This window comes from Vombatus ursinus, unplaced genomic scaffold, assembly GCF_900497805.2.
Source record: "Vombatus ursinus unplaced genomic scaffold, bare-nosed wombat genome assembly UNPS02014793.1, whole genome shotgun sequence".
Taxonomy (NCBI): Eukaryota; Metazoa; Chordata; class Mammalia; order Diprotodontia; family Vombatidae; genus Vombatus; species Vombatus ursinus.
In genome coordinates, this window is record NW_020954571.1 from 24,882,086 (window position 1) to 24,898,209 (window position 16,124).

General features: G+C 43.3%; 1 protein-coding gene across 1 annotated transcript in view; it reads left to right on the forward strand.

The window, feature by feature from the left end:
• Window positions 1–25: 25 nt before the first annotated feature.
• The window catches only part of ZNF423 (zinc finger protein 423), a 423,634-nt gene continuing 407,535 nt past the window's right edge, over window positions 26–16,124 (forward strand). Inside the window, exon 1 of the mRNA XM_027869809.1 lies at window positions 26–88. Coding sequence (XP_027725610.1) covers window positions 49–88 — 40 coding nt within the window. The 5' untranslated portion in view covers window positions 26–48. The remainder of the gene's footprint in view (window positions 89–16,124) is intronic.

Sequence of the window (16,124 nt, forward strand, 5' to 3'; positions counted from 1 at the left end):
AGGGGGGAGCAGTCCGCTGAGCAAGAGGGAGCGCCCGAAGCCCCGGACATGTCGAGACGCAAGCAAGCCAAACCGCGCTCGGTGAAAGGTGAGTAGGGAACCGACAGGAAGGGAGAGGGAGGGACGGGCGGACCGAGAGAGAGCGAGCGAGCGAGAGAGAAGGAGGAGGTGGAGGAGGAGGAAGAGGAGGAGGGGGGAGGAGGAGGAGGAGGAGAAAGGAGAGGAGGAGGGGAGCGCGGAGCGGACACCCTCCCTTTCTCCAATTCTCCCCCTCTCCCGGGCCGGGGGAGAAGGGGCTGCTGGTCTTCGGGGAGGCGTTGCGCCTGGGTCCCCCTACCAGCTGCTTCCAGACTCGGGGTGTGTAAGTGTGTTTGTATGGGGGAATGGGGGAGTCTTATCTCTCCTCTCTCCCCCACGTCTGGGTCCCCGGGCCCCCGCCAGTCGGCCCGCGTGACCAATCAAGGGGTACGGCCCGGGTTTGGCGGGGATTGCGAATCACTGCCGCCGCCGAGGAAGAAGAGGAGGAGGAGGAGGAGAAGGAGGGAAGGAGGCAGCTGCGGCTGTCGCCCCAGCGCCGGCCCCCCGGGCCTCCCTCTGCTTTCTCCTCCTCCTTGATCCGAGGGGTGTGGGGAACGAGTGAGAAAAGCAGGAGGCGGCTGCCGCTGTTGTTTCTGGAGACGTGGGGACAGTATTGCAGCCTGACCCCCCCCACCCATGGATCACCTCGCGCCCTTCTCTCCGCCCCCTCTCCAGGTTCCCTGCCCAGCCCAGTTCTCTTCATCATCGCACCTCCTGCCAGTAGGGCTCCCCAGCTTCCTCCGCCTCTCCAGGCCCCCTACCGCGGGCCCCCCTATTCCCCCCAACCCGGCCCCCTCACTTCCTGCCACCCCACCAACCCCCCTCCACTGAGGCCGCTAGAGCTAACGCGCCTCCGGCTCTGTGGGTTATTGTCTGGTGTGTCCCTGTCCTCTTCAGCCCCACTGAGAGCTCAGCAGGGGGCGGGGGAGCGGGCAGCCTCTAAGTCTTGGGGCTCCTCATGCCCCAAGAGGGATTGGAAGAGTTCCTCAATCTCCTAGCTCTCCATCCCGACCGCCCTCCCCCCCTCTGGCTACCCGCGGCGCGCCGGGCTCCAGGGCGCCGAACTCGCAACCCGCGACTCCCCCTCCCTTCAGCCCCAGGCCCAGGCCAGACACGCCAACTCCTGGCTCTGCCTGGCCGGCCTACCTCCACAGCGTATTTATGGGCTTCCTGTCCGCCCCCTGCCCTCTTGGGATACACTGAATGCTATGTAGATATGTGGAGGTGTACGTACATACACATATGTACGTTTTTACGTAGGTATGAATACAATATAAATGTGTATATATACATATATAAGATATATACAAAATATACATATATACATATATAGATACATATACATATGTATCTATAATTCCAGCCTTATAACCCCTGTGGTCCATTGCTGTCGGGTGAATAACTTCCCCTAGACTAGAGGAAGAGGGGGTTTGGGCAGTGGGGGTGGGGAAGTGCTGAATCTTTCCCTCACTCCCTTCCCCCCTTTCAGCTCCTGGATGGAGCCTTCGCATTCAGCCCCAGGGCATCAAGCCTGGCCTTTGTGGTTCTCTGTCCCCTCCCCCCGACTATTGGGTGCTCCTCATCCTTCTCCCGCTGAGCTCTAGAATTAGGATGGAGGCGATGGGGGAGGGGAAGCGAGCGTGGCCCCTAGGGATTATATGATGTGTATAGGTTAGGTTTGGAGAAGAGGGATCTTTGGCTCCCTTCCTCACTAATTAAAAATTAATTTTTATGACCCTTTCATTAGAGGTAGGTGCCAGAGCCCAGGTCCTTCCAAAAAGTTAATTTCCTGGTGTGTTGAGCAGAACGGAGATAGGGAACCCTCTTTCTCCCCCACCTCCTCATCCCCTCCCTTCTTCCTTCTCTCGGGTCTGGATGTCATGAATTTAAATACCGGAGCAAAGGGGCATCGGAGAACTGAATGGGCTTATGGGGGTGGGGTAAGGAATCACTGTCCTTCCAAAAGGGAGCCTAGGAACACCATTAAAAAGATGCAGCCAAGAACAGCTAGAAGTTAATGATGGAACTCCAAAGTAAATGTATCTAAGTTTTCTCCCCTTTTAGGTGAAGTTGGTCTTATTTATTCTAGGTAACTTTGAGAGAAATGTAACTTGAAAGGAGAGCTGCTGCAAAAGTTGACTCCCTTTCTAAAATTTTAGGAGTTTGTAGATTTAATCGGTTAAGATGAGGGGGGAGATCGAGGGAAAGGTCCATGTTTAAATCCTTCCTGAATGGACCAGTTCTGTAACTTGAAGTAAGATTTGACTTTACCTCTCTCTTGTACTCGTAACTAACAACCTTCAAGATCTTCTTTAGGCAACCATGCAAACATACAGGATGTGAACCACTGGTCAGAAATGCCTTTGTGTTCTTTTAGAACTGGGCAGTTAATCTATGTTAAATTCATCAGGAGGAGATAATTCAGAAAAAAAATTGCAAAGCTCCTCATTTAAAACACCACCACTACCAATCCCTTCTGTGGAAGGTAATAGGTTCAAACCAAGAATAAATTCAGTTCACAATTATGCAGAGATGTGGGAGCATCCTAGTTTGCTAAACCAGCTTACTTGACTTCTCTGGAAGATTCTGTAAAAATTTATCTTCAGTTTTTTTGTGAAATCAAGCTTAAAATGTCTTATGAGAAAGAGAGAATAAGAGGCATGGGGGAGAGCATATTTGCTGTCTTGGGAGAATGGCTTTCTAGCTGAAAAATGAAAGTTAACTGATGAGGAAAAGACAGGTTAAAATCTCAACTAGTAGTAAGGTGCTTTCTCTAAACTACAGTAAATAACAAACCACATGATTTGTTTCTGATGCTGTATCAGAGATTTCAGTGCTATATATAACCTATTTCTCTTTTCATTTGACAAAGACCCTCAAAGACCTTGTCTTTCTCTATTTAATCTTTTATTTAGTTTGGTTCTGAGGGGAGTAGGTGGAGGTGTGGTCATTTATCTAGGAGGGAATGAATATAAAGGGAAGGTACTAATTTGATGTAGATAAGACTTTTGGTAGGTCAGCATTCGTTAATCTTCAAGAGTTAGCCCCCCCTCCAACCCTTCAGGAAACAATATTTAAAAAGTGTTTGACTAAGTGTGGACACCTCCACACTAAGTGTTTAAAACAGCCAGGTCCTCACCTTTAAAGATGCTTGAAGGCGCTTCTTAAGGAATAACAGTGTATTTTTGCCTTCACTGCTGTGTGTCAGGGTTAACAGTGAGGCATTGTGGACTTAGAGAGCACCGCTCAACCTGCTCTGAAAGTCCTTTGCTGTAATTGATCTCTGAAATGTGAGAGCCCATAGGAGGAAGGGAAGACAGAAATATAACTATTTCTAATGGATGTTCTGAAAGTGTTATTTGAAAGCACAGGAATTGCAGCTTTGAAAATCAAACAGGCCTCAGATGGTGACTTGCTCCACCAAAACAGAACCCCAGAACCCCCCCTCCTCTTTCTGGAGGTGTCACTGAGTGTCACAGTGTTTGTCTATCAATTGGGAAACACAGCTCATACCCTGTACACCCAGGCAATACTTTAGAGGGGGATAGCAGCATCAGTTTTCAAAAGCCACCCCTGAATTTCAGAAGAATGCCATTTACTGAGCTATTTTCCAGCTTCCCCTCTTTTGATTCCTTCTTAGTGTGGCAGTTTTCACTGTGCTCGCCCTGTTTGTTACTTTGATCATTTTGGCCTCATTCTCTGTGCTGGAGTCATCACTCTTCGCTGATGTTATTTCTCCTGATTATATCAGGTGGCTCAGTAATGATTATCCTGGCAGTTATCTCTGCCACTCAACATTAAGATGATCTGTTGCCTTGATGCTCCTGCCTCCCGTCCCACAACAGCCTATTAATTTGGAGAGAAAATTAATACATTTTTTTCAACCTGGGTTTAAAAGTTTTGAATAATTTGTAATGAATGCTGCATATATTTCCACTTTCAGCATAAATTCACTGTTAATTGAATTTCCAACTATTAATTATTGGACACACTATGTTCAGACTCAGCACCCAAATTCCTATCTGTCCTCCGGAGATTCTGCTTCATCCCTTGACTGGGCCTTTCTTTCCTCTCAACATTTAGCTTCTAAAAAGTCCATTTTTATAAATTTGGATGGAGGTCGGGGGAGTTGGGCACAGCGTAGATTGTCACAGCACATGTTTCCATGGAAATAATTGAGATGTAATAAATAGAGGCATTCTGAGCTTACAGGTTTTCTGATTCAACAGAGACCAAATACAAGTGTAAATTGTCAAGATTTGTTTGGTTAAATGTACATGATCTCGTAGGAGAGGGGGAAAAACCCTTTATAAATTCCGTAACATTTGTAGCTTGGTCTGGAACGCTCAGACTGTATTATATTCAGGACTTTTTTCCTGCCTCTCGATTCAATCACAGGAAAACATGACTTGTTTCATTCACTAGAACATCTTTTATGTCTAGTAATTGCTATTTAGATTCTTACACCTGTTTCCTAGCAAAAACTTAATAAGCAGTAAAATAAGATAACTATGTGCCCCTGGCAGTGGAATCCTTCCAAACAGAGAAGCATAAGGTGTACTGTGTATTAATAATGAGAGGTGCAAAATGCCAGTGACATTACAGTAATAAAGTAATTCCACAGAACCATCCAGTACTGGCAATTCCTTTAATTCATGGAGATGTTGTGGTATGCTCCACTATGAAAAAAAAAATGAGGAGATGGAGGGGGGGAAATCACTAAATCCGAGTGAAGGTCTTTTAAGTACAAGCTTGCTTGGCTCTCAATGGGGGTTTTTAGATCCAAGGGATCTGATTAATTTGAACAAAAATGTGCAATAAATGCCATATTGGTAGCCAGTTGTTTTTAAGGAGATAGCTGTTGAATTCTTCCCCGATGTAGGATTTAATAGTCTCACAATTAGATAAATCGATTTCTTTTAACTGTTCATTTGAAAGTGTAAACTAAAGCAAACCGGCAGTAAGGTGGATACTGGGAACATTCTGCCTGCTCTTTTGAAGAAAGCTGATTCAGGGGGAGATTATTTTCAGAGTCATTGATGGTGTCCTCTCTTCTCTCTTTCTTTACCCTTCTTTGTAGGGAATTTCTTAGTACCTGTTATTTAAACACTGTCTAAAGAATAGTGTATCATACCCATTGTCTACAACGTAAAAACTTCCTTTTTTGTAGTAAATATTGACATAGTAACCACCTCTATTTTGGAGAGACTGTCCTCATTTATTTATTTAAGTCAGCCTGTCCATCTGCCTAGGGTCTTCATTCAGAGATTCTCCTTGGTCTCTGAGTTTCGATGGAATCTCCTGATTAGGATTTAGAGTTCCGTCCTCTTCATCTCTCCATTTCTCCCACCCCAGGTGTAGACTGGCAAACCCCTTGACTAGATGTCCCCACAAACCCTAACTGGAGCATATGGAAGGTGGGTGATGGCCCTAGCTATCTTGGTTCTGTCCTTTGGAGAGCAGATGATATCTATTGTGATATCCTCAGTGGTTTGAAAGAGGAAATCGTGATGTACCACAAATTAACATGTATAAACATTAACTTTTCCTGGTCCTGGACCCACAATAAGCACTGTCCATTTCCGCATTACACCTTTTAGCAGTCTTTCATTAAACAAATCAAAAGGGAATCTAGGAAGATATGCTTTCTGCTGACATATTTAGCTAGGGGACCGTTTATAGATCTTTTGTTTGGTAAAGGTTATGATTGGAAAATCTTGGTTTATGGGGTGCTTTGCCCTAATGGGACCTGATACTTGCATAACAAACTTCATTTTTCTAAAAACATTTCAGGCTGACACAAAGGTTCAGAGAAAGGAACAGAACCAGGGGGACTGAGGTTCTAAGAAATTTTCATTGAACAACTACTTCAGTGCAGTTTGTAGGAGCTCTATTCCTGTTGGCACACGACTGAAAATAGCAGATGTACTTTGGTTGGTGAATTTGACAATTCTGCAAATTGCTGTCAGATTGCAATGGTATTTTGTGCATAAACATGAGAGTCAGTAATCAAACTGTTTTGCACAAAAATGCACTAATTCAGTCTGGCTTAGTTATCCTCCTTGAAGTCCCAGTCCAGGTTGTCATCCTTTCCTGCTTTCCTTTCTTAGGGGTGGGATGGAGAAAGACTGACAGAAACTTTTGATTTAGCTCGTTACCTGCCTGGTTTGTGGGCAGGCAGCCTGTAGTCTTGGGGTTATAACACTCAGTAAATAAAAATACTCTACCCCTTTCTAGGCCCTCAAATTAGCTGATTGCCCTGAACGGTCTCCTTTAAAAGAAGGCTGTTTTACCTATCTTCTCTACCAAAGGTTTGATTTTTAATGTCTTCTGAAAAGGATTCTCTTTGTCTTGATTGATGTCAAGAATAAAAGCATGATGGTAATATCCCTTTGAAAGCTATTGTATTGTCAGCTCTGCCTGACAGCAGGAGGCCCTCCTAGTGCTATAGATTAGCACTGTGAAAACACTGACATTTTCTTTGTTATATTGCTGTTGTTCTGCTTGCAAAGTCAATTATACAATGTCGGAGCTCAGTTACAGAGTTGACTTTGGAAGTAACAATGCCTTTCATTCTTGTCTTAAAGATATAATTTTCTTTCTTAATAAAAAGAGAGAGAGAAAAACACATGCCCTCCCCTCCACCTTCCCCCACCCCCAGAACAAATGTATTCACTCGGTTCAATTTTGACTTTTCCAATTCAAAGATTACATCGTCATTATCTGTTAATTCTGCTCATTCAAATTTCAGTTTCTACTTATTGATACAGTGACTAGGGCAGCCAAGATACACAGAAAGCCTTCAAGTGAGATTACACTGTTGATATTCTCTTATCTTGTGTGCTGTTCTTGTCATTTGGATTCCTCGAGATTAGTGATTGAAAATGTTTTGGAAAGAAGGGATTCCCAGGTGGTATCAAAAGTGTGGGCCTGGGCATAACCGGGCAGAAGTTGTCCACTTCTAACAGTGGGTTTAGAGCAGAGGTTACTAAAACATTTAGAAAGATTCATAAAATCTATTGGTGTTTCCTTTTGGCATTTCTAGCTAGAATTTCCCATTTAGCTTCTTGGAGGAGCATGTGTCTGCATTGCTGAATTGGTTTGCTGATGGAAATTCATTCTTGGTAAGGACCAACTCAGTGCACAAATTTTCATTCATTGTAGGCCAGTGGAAGTGACTACAGCTTGTGAAAGGGTGGGACAAATTACAAAGTGCTTTGTTAATGGTCAGGTGTTCTATAATGTGAACTATTAGCAGAAAGCACAAAGAGAATAATAATTGTATAAATAGGCTATGTTAAGGGTGGAGATTTTTAGCTCCAGTTTCTCCCTCTCTCCAGAAGGTTAGACTCCAAGTTCTTTCACTATAGTATCCATTAATCCTAACGGTTGGAAGAGATTGTTACCTGACAGTGTTGGCTAGATGAGAAGTCTTATTATTGTTTTCTCCAGACCTCATGTGGAATTACAGGGCAGCTCCCAGAATGTCCCCTCCATTTTGCTTCAAACTGACAAGGGTCCATCAGAAAACTTTATTTGGGGATGTTAATTGCTGGCTCCCTAACTTATTATTATGAACCACTTGACAAGATCACATATTCACCAGCAATTTGTCAGGACTAATTTTGTTTTTCTCCAATAATTGCAAATTAATATCTTGAAGTGAAAGCAGATGTTCATGTCATATCCTGGACTGGGATCTAAAGTGGTGCTTTGTAGATATATGTGCTCACTAATTGAACACCAATTTCCCATTTGTAGATAACCGAGGTTTTGGGACTGATACAACTAAAAAACCCAGATTTAGGTTATTGATGGATGATAAAAAAAGAGCTTTCCTTACTCAAAGTGACAAAAACATAGGAAAGACTAGGAACAGGTGAAATGGGGAGGGAGGAAGGTGAAAAAATTTAAATAAAAATCTTTTTGGTTATACAAAACACTTTTCTTCCTCATTCATTCATTCATACACATAACAAGTATTTATTATTATTGAACTGCAAAGATCTTTTGTTATAGATGCTTTGTGGGGGAATGTCCCTACCTTCACAGGGTTCATAGGATCATAGATTTAGAAATGGAAGTGACTTGGAGGTCATCCATCTAGTCCATCTCTCTCATTTTACAGATGAGGAAATAAGTGCAGAAAGGTTAAGTAACTTGTCCATCACCTGGGAACGTCAGAGGCAGGATTTGAACTTGGGTTTTCCTGAGTTTTCCTTGGCTGAATATGACTCTGTTTAAAGCATGTAGACCAGAGCAAAGTCTAGCTGGGACTGGTTTTTTGTCAAGATGAGAAAAGATTTCTAGTGTTGGGGTAGGTGAGGGTTCCCCAGATAGCTGTGTGTTTCCAGGATGCTGAAGCATTTGCAGTAATGGGAAGTCATTTTTTCAAAGTTTCAGGACTGATGGGAGTAACTAGGGGTTCATTTGCTTATGAAGGTCAGAAAGGGCTCAGCCCACACTGCATCTTTTTAAAGTCTGGAGTGGTCAATGGGATGATACCAGAGCAGAATCCTTCCATCTCTCCCTCTCTCCCCCCAATCTCTGCATCTGGCTACATGTGAGCTTTGGCTAGTGACATTAGAAATGGCTGTGACTGCTGAAATGCAGTTATTAAGTATGTTCACCAGCTTCCTAGAATGGAGATTGCTCCTTCACTGCTTTTGCAGTCCAGATTGATTCCAAGTGGGAACAACTACACAGTGTGGTTTTGCTCTGATGGGGAAGGGGAAACAGACAAAAGCCCCAGTGAAAACCACAGCAAATGCCTCATATTTTGGCCTGATCAGGTGCAGCTCCCTCCCAGATTGTAATTGTGGGTCACGGGTTGTGCATTTAAATTTTTTTATTTTCTTTTTCCTCCTTGGAGGTGCTAAGTCAACTTTTCCCCCAGCTTTCAATGTAATTGAAACTTGCACTTTTGTTACCTGGGCGTGAATTATTTTTTTGCTTGTTGTCATTACTAGACCTGCTGTGAGGTTTATCTCTTCTGTTCATCCTAATTAAATAAAACATACTGTTCACCAAACTCCTGTTGCACTGAATTACCTGCCTGAAGGCTAATAGATGGTCATTTGTGTGTATTTCAGGCAAAGGCATCATCTGACAGGGTTTTCTCTGGTCTGGAAGGCTGAGCAGGCCAGGTGAATTAAGTCTGAGCAAACAGACAATATCCAGGGCTTCCCCAGCAGTTGACTGGCCCAGCCTTGTGGAACCCCTCCTGCTATTGCTGTTTACAGCAAGCTTGTGTTCACTTGGGCTCTGGGAGAGAATGCAGATCTTTGTACTTAAACAAAACAAAACAGAAAAAAAAATCATTTCTGGTTCCTGAATGAGAGAGTTTGCTTTGTCTCTGTTCCCTGGGGAGTGCAGGGATGAACTTAGGGAGGGGAGAAAAGAATGATTGGCTCCAGTGGGTCCCTCAGGGATGGGTGAGGGAGGAGAGCCTTCTCTCTTGGGGAGTAGGGGGGCAGAAAGAAGGGGAGCAGGCTGTAGTCACCTGAGGGACCCTAGGCTGGAGGATCTCTGTCCCTGTTCCCTGGGGAAAGGGCATTAACTCCAGTACAGCTGCTAGGCCGGCAGTTTCCAAGCTTCTGTTGCTCAGGGCAGCCTTTTCAAAGGACCTTGCTTCCTCTGAGAGGGGACTGGTCACACCCCAAGCCTTGGGACTTGTTCAGCAGGGCCTCTGCCTTGGGGCTTTGAACAGCACTTTGTCTAATTCTTTAGCAGAGGAGAGAAGATGATTTAGAAGGAAAGAAGGAAACTTTAAGTGCCTAATATATTCCAGGCCCTGTGCTAATCACTTTACAATTATTATCTCATTTGATGGGCACTACCACCCAGAGAAGTAAATGTTATTATTATGCTCACTTTACAGTTGAGGAAACTAAGGTAGACAGAAGTTAAGTGACTTGCTCAAGATCACACAGCTAATAAGTGTCTGGGGTCGGATTGGAACTCAAGTCTTTCTGATTTCTGGGCCCAGTGCTCTAACCACTGTGCCATCTAGCTGCCTCAGCATATAGAATTACACCTACAGTCTAATGTCAGAGTTTAGCGCTCTCCCTTCCCCTCCCCCCTTCTTCATTTACAGAGTTATAAACTGTGCCTAGGAAAGAGAAAATTCAACCTGCCTGAGGCTACTCAACTAGTTAGTTGCATAGCCAGGACAAAATCCTAGGTCTCCTGTCTCCCAGTCCTTTTCATTTTACTGAATGGATTAGATTTCCTACCATGCCAAGACTTTCATGGTTCTCCATTTGGTCCTCATTCAGTAAATATTTATTGAATGAAAGAAAACATGAATGAATGTATAATTCAGCCCCTTCTAAGTTTCAGCCAGGACTTCTATTCTCCATATGTCTTAAACTCCTACTCCATGTTCTACTCCTCCTTCTAGATTCTTCTTTGAAGGGGGCAGTAGAGGAGCATGACTCAGTCTTCCTGGACCCCTAACTGTTGGGGGTGGGCCTTCCTTCTACAAAATATGCCTATTCTCCCTGCTTCCTTAGCATGGGCTTGGGGGTGATGATACTAAAAGAGTTGTTATCCAAGGTAGGGAAGACAAAGTGTTAATCACTTTTGTTTTCTGGCTTCCTGTTCACCCCCAAATGTGTCCCATTTCACCCTGAATCTTCTTCTCATATTTCATGCCTCCTCTACTCTTTTTTTCCATGCTTCATCTTCTCCCCCCCACCTTGTCGTCTCTCTTTGTTCAAAATTAAAGTCCTCTTTTGTTGTGAACAACAAACCTAATGATTCTACTTCCTAGTCCCACTGATTTATTCTTCATTCATCCTTCCTTTGTGACTTTATCCTTAAGTCACACTTACTAGCTCTCTTCCTATAGCTCTTCCTTTTGTCCTACATTTGAGGAAGCTGTCTGCTATTGGTACCTCTACTTTTCTCACTCTTCTAAACCCTCTGCAGTTTGGCTTCCAATCTCATCCATCAATTGAAACTTCTCTACAAAGTTACCAATGAACATTTAATTTCCAAATCCAATGACTTTTTCTTAATCCAGATTTTCCTTGACCTCTCTATTGATCACCCTCTTCTCCTTCATACCCTTTCATCTCTGAGTTTTCAGGACTGTGCTCTTTCCTGGTTCTACTACTCATGTGACCACTCTTCTCCTTTGCTGGATCTTTCTCTAGGTCATGGCCACTAACTGTGGGTATTCTTCATGTCTCTGTTCTGGACCTTCTCCTCTCTCTCTATGACATCTAGAAGTGATCTTATCAGTTCCCTTGGATTCAGTGATCATTTCTATGTAGATGATTCTCAGATCTATTTGTCCAGCTCTAAACACTCTCCTTATTTCCATTCTTGCCTCAATAAATGTCTATTGGACATCTGGTAATGATGTCCTGTAGACTTGTCAAACTCAGCTTATACAAAACAGAACTTGTTATCTTTCCTTATTTTCTACTCTCCTCACCTTCCTTATTACTGTTACAGGCATCAACATCCACCCAGGTTCATAACCTCAGGAGTCATCCTTGACTCCTCACTTACACCCAACTGACTTATCCCATCTGTTGCCAAGTCTAATTTTGAGTCTTTACTGTATTTCCCATATATATCCCTTTCTATTCATATGGCTGCCACTCTGGTGAGGGCCTTCGTCACCTCACCCCTGGGCTATTGCAATAGCCTGTTGGTTGATCTCCCTGCCTCCAGTCTTCTCCTTACTCCAATGCATCCTCCACTTAGCTGCCAAAGTGAGTTTCCTAAAGAACCCAACCAGAACATAATGAATATGTCACTCATTAAACTCACAAGGCTCCCTATTACCCCCAGGAATAAATATAAAATCCTCACCTCTGCTTCTTACTTTCTCTAGCTTCTTTCAGACTCGGCTCAAACCTCACCTTCTGCAAGAGGCCTTTCAGGGTCTCCTCCAAGCTCCCTTACCCCTCCAGTGACTTTCCTCTGAGATTACCTCTCATTTACACTGTGTATATCTTGTATGGCAGACACTTAATTAGTTCTGGGACCCTGGACAAGTCATTTAACCCTTTTTGCCTCAGTTTCCTCATCTCTAAAATGAACTGGAAAAGAAAATGGCAAACCACTATAAGTATCTTTGCCAAGAAAACCCAAATGGGGTCATAAAGAGTCAGACATGACTGAAAAATGATTTGCAACAATGTCTTGTATGTATGTTGTTGTTTATATGTTATTTCCCTGTTTAGAATGTGAGCTCCTTGAAGTCAGGGACTTTTGCCTTTCTTTGTATCTGCAGCACTTGGCATGGTGTCTGGAACACAGAACTGCTTAATAAATGCTTGTTGACTGACTCTACCTCCTCCAAGGTAATAGGCAACTCTATACCCCATAAGACCAAGTTTCAGGGTATTTGTCCCATGACTCCTGCATTGGCGGTTTTGAGATTGATTTCTGTCAAGAGTACCCAGTCATTCTGGGAAGTGCTGCCTACCCCATGGCAAGAAGAGCATGGAAGTGGGGATGGGCAAGACAGCTGGCATTTGAAGTAGAAACTGAAGTTCATTATAGGCTGATAAAGTTGGAGGTATAATAGAAAAAACACTGGAATCTGGAAACGGAGGATCTGGATTTAAATTTAAATTTCAGCTTGACTATTTTCTATGTCTCTGGCCGTGGGCAAGACTTCCCTAAATTTTAGCTTCCTCATTTGTAAAGTGAGGGAACTAGCTCATTGTTCTCTGAGATCCCTCCCAAGTCTGTGATCTTATAATCTTAATCAATCCAGGCATGCTCACCAAAACCCAGAAAAGGGTCTTGTTCCTTTGACAGAGAGAGAGAGAGAGAGAGAGAGAGAGAGAGAGTGAGAGAGAGAGTAACTGATTAAAATAAGGGGCAGGAGAAGCAATATCCCTATATATATATAACATTTAATAATATCCTTTGGTTTCCACAATCTTATCTGATTTTCTGAGCAACAACACTATATGAGGTGAATGGGGCAGTAATAATTATCCCCATTTTACAGATGTAGAAACCAAGGCTTATAGAAAAAGTGACTTGCCCAAGACCGAGCAGCTTGTAAGTGGAGGATGGAGTTGGTAAGAAGAGAATGGTGAGGGGCAGAAAAGGCAAGGTCTGATTCCTTGGTGGGGTGAACTGGAGAGAAGGCACGTATCAAGTGAAGGGATAAATGGAAGCCAACTTCTCAACTTTAATGTATACCAGGTGTGTGTGTGTGTATGTGTGTAGGGGTATGTGTGTATGTGTGTGGGTGTGTACAACCCAGGCCTGTGTTTCAGGAGAAATAAGCAAAGAAAGCATTGAGAGGTCCTTCCCCCACTGACATATCTGAGTACAAAGGAGCTACCTGATGATTAGATGTGACGCCTTTGTTGGAGCTGTTTCATTAATTGCTTTTAATTCATCCTGCAAATGTTCTGTGTGGGCTTTTTGTTGTTTGGGCAGGTTCTTCTCTCTCATTAAAAAATAAAAATGTATTGAAAATGACCAGGCATGTACCCATATCCAGAGCCATCAGGAAGACATTTTCTGGTTACCAAAAAAGAAAAGAAACGGGAAAAATTCCCCAGCACTGCCAACTGCCCAGATAGGGAAGGGCGGAATGAACAAATCCACCCTTGGGGTAGAGAGGTGAGAGGATAGAGGAAGGATAAAGGAGTGAAGGAGGAGCCAGCAATGCAGAACACTCCCCAATTTTGGCCAAGAACCTATTGAGCTGTCAAAGCTGTCGATGGTGACAGGCAGAAATGAGTGGGCTGGGATTGCCTGCCCTTGACTTTGGGAGAAAGTATTTTCTTTCTTCCTAAGTCCCTTACTTCCCATCCACACTCTGGCCTCCTTGGAAAAAGTGAGGATGGCAACCACAGGGATTTGGTTTGGTCATTAGGATTAGGAAGGAAAGCATTTGATAGGGACCAGTTCAGAGAGACAACCTGGGGCTCATGTAGAGAGACTTCCACTGAGTTCAAAGTTGAATTTGGGCTACTTTCATATTTCTAGGAGCCCGTAGAGCCTATAGTATGATTTTGGCAGGCTTGCTTGGTAGCCTGACTCTGGCTCAAGGTTTGTATCTAACAGGCATACTTTTCATTTCTTGACAGAACCATGAACACCTTCAGGGGACCCTAGAACATGGGGTATAGAAGAAAGAGGACCAGATTTAGAGAGGACCTGGGTTCAAATTCTGACTCTTATACTTACAACCTTGGACTGCTTTGCCTCTGTGGACCCTAGTCTCATCATTTGTAAAATCGAGGCATTGGATTCATGAGGCCTCAGTTTCCTTATCTGTAAATTAAGGAGTTAAACTAGATGGCTTCTGAAGTACCTCGCAGCTTTAGAGCTATGAGCCTGTGATCCCATGATCTTATGACCTTAGTGGAAAAGAACACTGGATTTTATGTGGTAGAGAGCCTGGGTTAAAGTTCTAGCCTTGTTGCAATTTACATTTTTTGTGACCTTGAGCATATCCTTTCCCCTCTCTGGGTTTCGTTGTCCTTATCTGTCAAATGAGGAGGCTAGATTAGATCTTTGGTAAGTTCTTTTCTGGGCAGCTAGGTGGTAAAGTGGATAGAGCACTGGGTTTCCTGAGTTCAAATGTGACCTCAGACACTTAATAGCTATGTGACCTTAGGCAAGTCATTTAACTTTGTTTGGCTCAGTTTCCTCACCTGGAGAAGGAAATGGCAAATCATTTCACAATTTTTGCCAAGAAGACCCCAAACAGAGTCATGAAGAGTAAGACAAAACTGAAAACAACTCAACAATAACAAAAGGTCCTTTCTTATTCTAAATCCTTTGAGCTTATAGATCTTAGAATGTAGGATTCCAGAGTTGGAAGGGACCTTAGAGATCATCGAATCCATAGGTGTCAAACCCTATGCAGGGTACATCCCAAACCAGATTAAAATGTAATTGAGAAATATTTAACAAAATAAATAAAATACAATAAAATATAGTTAATGTCACATTTTAAAACCCAGTGACTACGCAGCCCACATGGATCCTTAAATGTGGGTTAGTAACTCCTGTTTCTATTTGAATTTGACATCAATGATTTAGTTAAATTGAGTCAAATTTTCCTCCTTCCAAAGGAGGAAACTGAAGCCCTGAGATGAAAAGAGACCTGCACAAGGGTGTCCAGTTATTTAGAGACACAACTGGTATTAGGGCCCACGTCTTTTGACTCCCAATCCAGTCCTCTTTATAAGCCATCTTTCCTGATGGTTGGTTTGATATCCTTCTCTCGAGATTGGGTGGAAGGAGAAAATAGATTTCACAGAGAAATACATGTCTACAGTGAGGTTTTGAGGTTGGACATACGTGTCCTATATCACTCATTAGGGTTTGGGGCTATGGCCAGATTCACTCAGGTTACTGACTCAGGAGCACCATCTGATTCAGCTATTTTTTTCTTGTCAGTGGGTTTGTGTTCAAAATGTGGTGGTTAAAAAAAACTGGGTGGAAAAGTGAGCTTTTAATTTATCACCCGCTGGTGAGCCACCTTGCCTCTCTGAAAAGATGTCAAAGTTCAGATGCAGAATATATGTATCCCTATTTCCTGAGTTCAAATCTGGCCTCAGACACTACCTGTGTGACCTTGGGGAAGTCACTCATCCCTGTTTGCCTTAGTTCCTCATTTCTAAAATGAGCTGGAGAAGGAAATGGCAAAGTACTCCAGTAGTTTTGCCAAGAAAACCTCAAATGGGGTCACAAAGAGTCAGGACTGAAAAATGACTGAACAATAATATATCCCTATACGTATCACATATTCATTCATCTCTTCCCTTCGTTGCCCCTTCCTTCCTTCCCAGGACCGCTGGATGAGCCAAAGGAAAGAGGCTTCCTCTGAGAACGTGGGTGCACCTTTGCCTCCATGAACCTCTGCATTTTGAGTAAAAGAGCTATTGTTTCATGATTGCTTTGGCCAATCATCAACCAAAGTTGAGACCTGTAACGGAGAGTTTGAAGAGCTAGGGGAGTCATCCCATGGAGCCTGTAACTTCTATAGAGAATCCAGTCAGCACCATCCTTTTTTTTTTTTTTTTTTTTTTTTTTTTTTTTTTTTTTTT